Source organism: Anneissia japonica, unplaced genomic scaffold, assembly GCF_011630105.1.
Source record: "Anneissia japonica isolate Jap-2015-1 unplaced genomic scaffold, ASM1163010v1 scaffold287712_len2945570_cov188, whole genome shotgun sequence".
Classification (NCBI taxonomy): Eukaryota; Metazoa; Echinodermata; class Crinoidea; order Comatulida; family Comatulidae; genus Anneissia; species Anneissia japonica.
The window spans coordinates 1,848,937-1,857,733 of NW_022704401.1; the positions used below are offsets into that span (position 1 = coordinate 1,848,937).

At 32.4% G+C, this 8,797-nt stretch overlaps 1 protein-coding gene across 1 annotated transcript; it reads left to right on the plus strand.

Moving 5' to 3' along the window:
* Window positions 1-45: 45 nt before the first annotated feature.
* Window positions 46-8,437, plus strand: LOC117104689 (ankyrin repeat and KH domain-containing protein 1-like). The gene is made up of 3 exons (XM_033245572.1): window positions 46-411; window positions 4,382-4,535; window positions 8,223-8,437. Exons 1-3 carry the CDS (start codon window positions 220-222, stop codon window positions 8,435-8,437), a joined length of 561 nt encoding a protein of 186 aa, XP_033101463.1. The 5' UTR covers window positions 46-219.
* Window positions 8,438-8,797: the final 360 nt, after the last annotated feature.

Here is an 8,797-nt window from a genome sequence, read left to right on the forward strand (position 1 = left end):
GAAACCATTCGAGTATTTTCGCTAGCGCGAAAATCCTACCGAGAATAAACACATGCGCACAAATGTTAACATCCGGGGCTGACAAAAATATGGCTGCTCGTACATCGTAATAGAAGAACAAGTCGGTAGAAGAATAATGCCGTAATTTGTCCTTTTTTCTGGAAGAATTTTAAGTAAGGAGCATTCAGTATAGATATTATGTAAACATAGAGTAAGAAAATGCTGAATGGTGGGGAGGAAAATACCGGAACTGCTCTCCCTGAATCAAAACTTTGCGAAGCCCAGCAGTTGCTGAGTCTGAGCTCCACGTTAGATCAGGTTGAAGTGAACTTGAATTCAATTCAAGAGGATTTGTCGAAAACGCAAGACATGTCTAACTTATCGGGCAGTGAAGAAGCAGAGGCTTCAGAGGTAAATCATCTGTGGACTCAACGTTCGTTGTACAGCTTTAACTTCAGATAAGCTGTTGTTAACTAGTTTAGCGATGTGTAGCTTTTTTGGTTTATCCAGCTTCTCTGTCTAAAAAAAAAAACCAGTCTTGTTTTCTGTCTGTGTAGCCTATATATTCGTTATTGTCCAGGCCCTCTTTTTAGCTTAGAGGCTAGGCTGAGTTAACAAATCTTGATCATTATTTCATTGATGTAATATCATCAAAACATTAACTGAATAATAATTACTCATTTCCCAGATCTAGTGATTTTTAATTATAAATTATCAGGGCCTATCCTAGGCCTAGTGGATCAACTGCCGATTTAGGCTTATGCCTATCCTACCGCTAGGCCTAGCTTTGGCCGTTCTCACTTAATATTTGATTCCTTCTGATCAACTCCCAGATGTAATAAATTGATATAATTTAAACAAAGAAGAGCATAGGCCCTATGGCTGCAAGCAAAGGCAATTCCAGAGTTTCTAATGATGACCAAGCTAATTACAAGCTTACATATCATCTCAGTGTTCCTCCTTGTATTTATAATTTTTAACACACACAGAAACACACACACACACAAGATGTGTATAAGAGACAGATATTCAGGAATATTTTATAAAGAACACACGAAAATAACGGTTATTACCTTATAATTCACATAAACTATCTTTAGAAAAACGGAAGTATACACTGACTTTTGGGTAGGTATTTTTTTTATAATAAGGGAGTAGAAAAATTCAATTTGAGCTTCTGCTAATTATCTATATTAAAGCACATTTGTGAACACGGTATTGTCAAATGTTTTTTTCTCACCAGTAGACACAATTCTATAGCAGAAAGCCGTAAAAAGGAATGCAATAAAATAGAGAATCATTGGTAGTTTGTTTTACTGGAACGAAGATGTTAACATGTATAGTATTTTGGGTTTAAAAATCATCAAGGATTTATGAGACAGAACCTTTATTTATATTTTATTTTAATTAATGTTCAATCTCTTATATAGTGTAAATATTTTTAAAGTGTTTAGAAATAGAGTATGATGATTTCTAGAGTTCATGTGTACACGAAGCAGACCTCCCCCCCCCCCCATATTTGTCACCTTCCCATACACATAGATCATGGTTGCAGATTCATTTCAAAGAAGCAGCTAGTTGCTGCTCATCAAGAGGCAAACAGTCATGATCCAACACCCTCTATTTATCATGTAATAATTCCATAGAATTTTTTAAAATGTATTCTGAGGGTTAAAGTCATGTAATAAGTTTATTCAATATCTTGAGAAGATATTTTCAGTTGGCTACCATGAAGTTTAGTAAGTTGGGTATATCAAATCAAATCAAATCCAATCAAATCAACATTTATTTCTTTCACAATATAACAATAAAAAATATATAATTTTTAACAAATATCTAAGGTATTATATGTATATACACTATTTTAGTAAATATAATTTAAATTGAAAGAGGCATATACTAGTGCTTAGATTGAAAGAGGCATGTACTAGTGCTTAGCCATAAGTATCATTTTTTATGGTGGTAATGTGTAGTTAAAACAATGGATTTGTATTTTCTGGCAGTCTGTGACCTTTAAAGATGTTTCACCACACAATTTTATATCAGAACAACATGTACACATACTGTAGTACAGGCAACAACTTGGTATTATTGGTTGCTATTAGTTTGTTGATATTGCTTTGTTCAGATCTACAGGTACTTTCATTTTTGTCTAGTACCATGATAAATTTCACAATTTTTGCAGGTTTACGTCGATTGCAGGCTTTCAGTTCATTGTAAGCATCATCATTAATATCATTAGTGCTCTATGAACAGAACCTGAAAACAACAGAAGAGATACTCCACTGAAAATTGTATGAAAATCACTTGGAAAATGTGTGCACAAAAACTACTATGCAACATATAGTGGGATGGTTCTTTTATGTAAGAATTTAACAGATCATCACAGAATTCCACGCAGAATTTTCTTGGACATTAGCCCTAGCCTACAAAATCTACCCTGATAAATTTCTAAATCTGTGCACTGATGTTTCCCTGCTTTTGGAATCTGAAGAATTTCTAGGATGATAAAGTGTGCAAGTAAAAAAGAATGATGTAGGAAATTTAATATTTTGTACACATTAAATAAGTTTAAATAACCATTTTCATATACAAGGTTGCATCTATCTCTGACTCTGATTCATAGCTAATTGATTATTCAGTTATTTTTCAAACATCTGTAATTTCAATTCTGTTTGCAATTAAAATTTTTATTGGCATTTCTACTCCAGTCAAACAGGTTGAATATTCATATCACTAATTGGGCCTATATAGTACTGTCTAATAATATTAATTACATATGAGATATAATGTTAATTCTTCAAATGAATTAGCTATTTTGAATGTTATTTAATATTTCAATAAATATATAGTCATGTTATCATGTCTATCCCTGTTGTTTTCAGTCAAACATTGCTCCATATCACCAGAATCTGATCAAATTTCTTTCAGACATCTGATCAAACATTGTCTCTTTCAAACATTGCTCCATTTCTTTGAGTTTGAGTGAAGTCTTGTTCCACACATTAAACTTTTTCCCTAGTCTGACAAACATTGCATGCACAGCTTTAGTGACAGATCCACTGGGCTACCGTCTGATTAAAATGGTTTCCAAGTAGATTATACAAAAGCATGTGAACTTCAGTGAGGTTATTTTCTTGGCATCAGTTAGCCTTTGTTGGTCATGAGACTTGTGTGTTCATTCAATGACACTGCTTGCTGACCTTTGACATAATTGTCTTTAAAATATATCAATTGAATTATTTGATGTAGCAATTTATGGTGATAAACTATTGAAATGTTCTTATTCAATTTAGTGGCAATAACATTAAAAAAGTTTAAGTTTATACATTTTACCCTTGTATTAATTTGGATTGTATTAATAAGGATTTTTAAGATTTGAAATGGTGTTATTAGTATTTTGAATACTCTCTGGCATATAAGGAACTGGTATTAAAGTGACTCAACCATATATTTGATGAAGTACAAAAATTCATAGGGCCTAACTTACTGCTCAAAATACTAGCCATCTGAAAGCTGAAAGGAAGTTAGCTGAACAAGGGATCATTGAAGTAAGGTGGTTGAAAAGAGATTGATCCATGATATGCTAATGGGGTTGATGATATTCGGGATTGCTGGCCTGTAACCAGAAATCCTTAAGGGGTTTTCTGCTTTTCTTATAAAAAGCCGGGGATCCAGGAAACATTTAGGCACTTGTAGGGTCTAGCATTTTTAGTTGGTAAATTTCATTTCTATTTTCATTGCATGTGCAAAGGAAAGGAGGTGTTTGTAAAGGTGGTTTGGCCAAACCATATACTGCTTCCTCATTACACACCTAAATTTTAATCAGTCAATTATACTGTAGTTATACTGTAGTTTTTTTTGAATTAAATGTTTTATTATGTTCAATGTTAAAAAAATTGTTACTGTATGGTAATGCTTTTCTTGTTACCTGTATATATTCCATATTATGGAGATGTATTAATCTTTTATACTGTAAGTGTTCCTAAAATATTGTGTTAATTTATTAGATTTAATAAATTATACACAGTAATTAAAACAACAGACAGGTTCACACTTGGTCTTTTAGGGAAAATGAGATATCTGGCAAATTTCACATCATAAATTATGGAATAAATAGTAAGCTTGTCCTACTAAAAGTGTATATTATTTCTTTTCTATATTTTATAAATGGAATTGAACATTTTTATTTCTGTATGCTTTTTTGTTTATCAATTTATGTTGGGCAATTGTGATTGTGCTAGAAGAATAAACGAGGATGGATGTGTAATTAATTATTTTTGTAGATTAATTATTTGTGGTGTTAACAAAACTGAACAGAGGGATAGATTACAGTAATTGTTTAATAGAATGATTCAAATTTTTTTTTTACTTGCCTCAGATTTCATCCTTCATCCTGGACGAGAAATTAGAAAATTTTGACGGGGAGCCAATACTGGATACCGCCTCCAAGCTCCTACAACTTGACCCAAGCGGAACACCCGATCTGCGAACAGTCGATCCAGAAACATTAGAAGCACTTCTCGAAGCAGCAGGTAATGTCAATATTTATTCAAGTCAGTTTTTTAAATATGCAAATTAAATTTTTTTAATGTAAATTGTTACAGACTACAAGCATAATTATTTTCCCATATTTAACGCATATTAACAAGGTCCACTTGATGGTATGATGAGAGTCAACGTTATATAGTACATCATTATTGCTAAGCCCTCTAGGATCAAAGCCTTTGCACTATCACAGTCATTGGAAAATGCCTGGTAAACATTACAGCAGTATTATTGCTCCAGTCGTAGGTAGAAATGCGGGAAATGTAACATAACTCCATAAAGGTGCGGTGTGTTTTTATCAAAGTGTTTTATCGCTTGTTTATGAAATTATCTCAAAAGGCAAGCCTTTTTTACATTTGCAGTACCTTGTTCAGTAAACTTTGTTTTTAAAAGATTATCAAAAAGGGCACAAACATTTTTTTTTTTGCAATTCTGTTAGCAAATTGATTCTGTCAAAATTCAATTTGTATTGGTGTTTAAAAATATGCAAATTTTGCAAGGTAAAAAGAATAGAGGGAGCCCTTACTGTAGGTCATTGCTCAAGATTATGTATCATTGGACATATAAAAAAGTGATGTTGCGGTGTAAAAAATTCAACAGTTGCAAAATGTTCATTTTGATGTCAGGAAATAGAATTTTATTTTAATAAATATGAAGTCACTTTTAATTTACGGGTAGCAGGTTCATGAAACATGGTATAAAAATAGTCTACTGTATTCCTCAAGCTAAGGACCAAGTTCATCGGTCTCACCCAACTCACAATACCCAACTCACAATGCCCAGCCCAATAAGCTAAGGTTGTACCAACATTGTCAGAATATAACAATGGGACAACCCAATAAATACTAATGTTAATATCAGTCTGTAGTACAAGCAAGATTACATGCTGAGCGTTAATAATTGCCAAGTCTCTTTAGCATAATTGAATCAACATTTGACCCTCGCTTAACAAATGTTCATTAATTTCAAACCATTATTCATTTGTATTTGGTGAAATCAAAGAGAAACTTACTGTATACCATCTTTACTTCATCGCACTGATCTCTAAAATAGTAATTAATTTTGATGTATCATATCACTAGATAGAAATTTAATATTCTCAATGGTTATCTAATTTATTATAAACTAGTAATTTAATAATGCACAAATTAATTATTTTACAAATTATGTAATGCATTAAATTTTTTATCACCAGTTATGATAAGGCCCCATTAAAAAAAAAATTGTTAGTTTATCACCCCCTCCCTCACCACTTTCAGGGAATTTTTTTTTTTTTTTTTTTTCTCAATCAACATATTTTTTTATTTCAAACTGTCGTTTTTTCCAAATTTTTCCGCTTGAAAAGCTCAGGATTTCTTGCAAATATGTTTACTGGTACAACAAAAACATATTTTTTAAATTGAAATATAAATTTGATTCCATTCTTATGACTTTTTATGTATGTGTCCCTAAACATTGATTTACTTGTGAACATTGGTAAAATGGGAGCAGGGTTAGGAAAAAAAAAACCCCTCCATCCCTCCCTCCCTCATCAATTTTTATTCTTTGTTAGGGTGATAAACTAATAATTTTTTAATAGTAATCTTTATTTGTGCAGTGCAAACAATATTCATTAAAAATTTTCATAAAGCAAGTACTTGAGTCTTATAATACAATAAATAATTAAAACCATTAAAATACAATACATTAAAACATTCCATTAAAACTATACTGGATTGATTGATAATTGAAATACAATACAGTAAACATTCTATTAACATTTTTAATTACAAATTTATTGATAGTGTTATGAAGAAATTAATAGAGTGCATTCAACTACTGTACAAAAAAGACAAACTCTGTGTTTTATCTATTGTGGAAATTGGATATAGAATGGGTTGATGGGATAGCTGCTTTAATTGAATTGATGCCACTACATAACTTGGTTGTCATGTGGAATTGCTCAAGTGTGTCCATTGACCTAACTAATCCATAAATTTCACTTATGTGTATTAAGCACCTCAGAATTGCATTTAATATCTAATATAATTTAGTAACAGCCCGACAAGACATACAGTAACATTGTACTGTAGGCACACACATGGTCTTAGGTCTTTGTTACATACCTGCCAACGTGGTCTTTAGGTTAGTGTGATCATTGGTCTTTGTTATGTTGTTATGTCTGTTAACGTGGACTTAGGTTTACTACATTAGTCGGTAGGGTGTTAACAGCTTAATTGCATGGGGGAATACATTTCGTAAATCTAGTATTTAAACAGTTAACCATGTCACCACCCAGCTGATGAAGTAATTGTACAATCCATTTGCCCTAAACCACTTTATCCAAGTGTGGAATCTCACTGATGACCTTTCAGTTACTATAATCATGTAAGAAATGGAAGTATACATTCCAAAAGATCTAATGATTAGAATACTCAAAACAATTAAATTAATCACAATAGATTCACTTACTATCAGTATTTTTTTTATCTTAAATTTTTTTATCAAAAGGAAAAGAATTATATTTTATCAAAAGGAATTGAATTATATTTTTGTTCACACCAAGGAACAGCTTTGGCAGACATGGTTGCATTTAAAAGGGAATACTACAAAAGCAGATAATATATAGTATTATAAAAAAAAAATATTGTATTTTGTACAAAGGGTTTGTTTTTAGTCAGAGTTAATCTAATTTAATTTATTTTTCTTTCACTTCCAAATCATGTTTGTTGTACAATAAAATTGACAAATATATAAACTAACAACATGAAACGAAGTAGGTTTCAATGTGTAGGCAATAAGGCCACATAAACAGTTTCCCCCATTATACATATTACACTCCAGTTGAAAATATTATAGATAAGTCTGCCACCAAAAAGTTTTCTAATTTAAATATTAATTTTTATAGTTTCAAATTTTCAATAAACTTAGAGATCAAGAACAAATTCAGTTTTTAATGATGTTTACTATTAAATAAAAAAAAATCATAAATAGATAGATTTTCTACAATGTAAAGGCATATTAAGACTACAGGAATTGTATTGCTTAAATCTAGCGACTGTTTTGTCTACAGGCCATTAATAATTAGTGCCAGCTTCTTGTAGAGTTCATTCCCATTTATTTTGGTTGATAACAATTTTAATGCTAGCCTCGAGGCTAAAATCCAGTTTGAGGTATTGCATTATCATTTAAAGCTTCAGAAGTAGATATTTTAAACCTCATAGAAGTACTTATTCCGGACAATTTCGTAAAGAAATGTACATTTTGCAAAATAAAAACTGAGTTTTAAGATTTTGAGTTAGTTGGTCTTGCACAGTGGCATATCCAGGATTTTGAAAAGAGGGATGCTTAATAGAAATATTAATACACTGCATATTTATGCAAGGTACAAAATTAGGGTTGGAGCATATATATATCAATGGTCAGGACTGCAACATAAACTGGTTGTTAACATCTGAAGTATAGTACCTTACTTTGCCATTTATTTCCATTAAGTTACTATTATGTTTTTCATGTTTGAACAAAAAAAGTGACGGAGGGTGGTACTCAAACACAGTGTAAACGCCCTGGTTACGCCACTGTTGCCCAACGCAAAGTTTTGTATCATTTAGAGCATGTTAGAAACTTTGGTAATAATTAACATGTAACAAAGAAGAATGACATTAATATTAATGTATGCATTTTCTTCTAATCAGGTATCGACAAGCTTACGACTGCTGATGGAAAAGCATTCACAGACCCTGAGATTTTACGCAAGTTAACATCGTCAGTCAGTTCGGCGTTGGATGAGGCTGCAGCCGCCCTCCCGAGTCCCGCTTGCCCAGGAAAACTGACCAGGTTAGTTTTACCTAGCAGGAAAGTCCAATGCGAACAGCGCGAGTCGGGTAAACTTCCCAAGTCATCCCAGTGAATGACCTTCCTCAGGCTGTCAGGCAATTACGCATGAGCTGTGACCTGGAATAAAACGTCACACACAAACATCTTGATTAATTTCGCGCGTGTTTGCTAGTGTCTTGATTTTGAGTAATTTTGTCATTTTTGTCACTTGTTTACTCGGTTTGTTTCAATGGCCGATTTATATGGAGCATTAATAAATGTGCTAGGTCTTGGTGAGACAATCCATCGCGATTATCAACAAATACAACATGATGTGGGCCTAGTCCAAAGAAACACTGTCACAACAAGAAGGAGAACCCGGCGGTTTAGCTTGTTACGATCTGTCGTACGTGAGCGTCAACGTAGGCAATCTGAGCCCCCAATAGTTGAATCT

Coding starts and splice junctions, on each gene's coding strand:
- LOC117104689 (XM_033245572.1), top strand. CDS start 220: ATGCTGAATGGTGGGGAGGAAAATACCGGAACTGCTCTCCCTGAATCA. Junction 412..4,381: donor AAGAAGCAGAGGCTTCAGAG/GTAAATCATCTG, acceptor TACTTGCCTCAG/ATTTCATCCTTCATCCTGGA. Junction 4,536..8,222: donor AGCACTTCTCGAAGCAGCAG/GTAATGTCAATA, acceptor TCTTCTAATCAG/GTATCGACAAGCTTACGACT.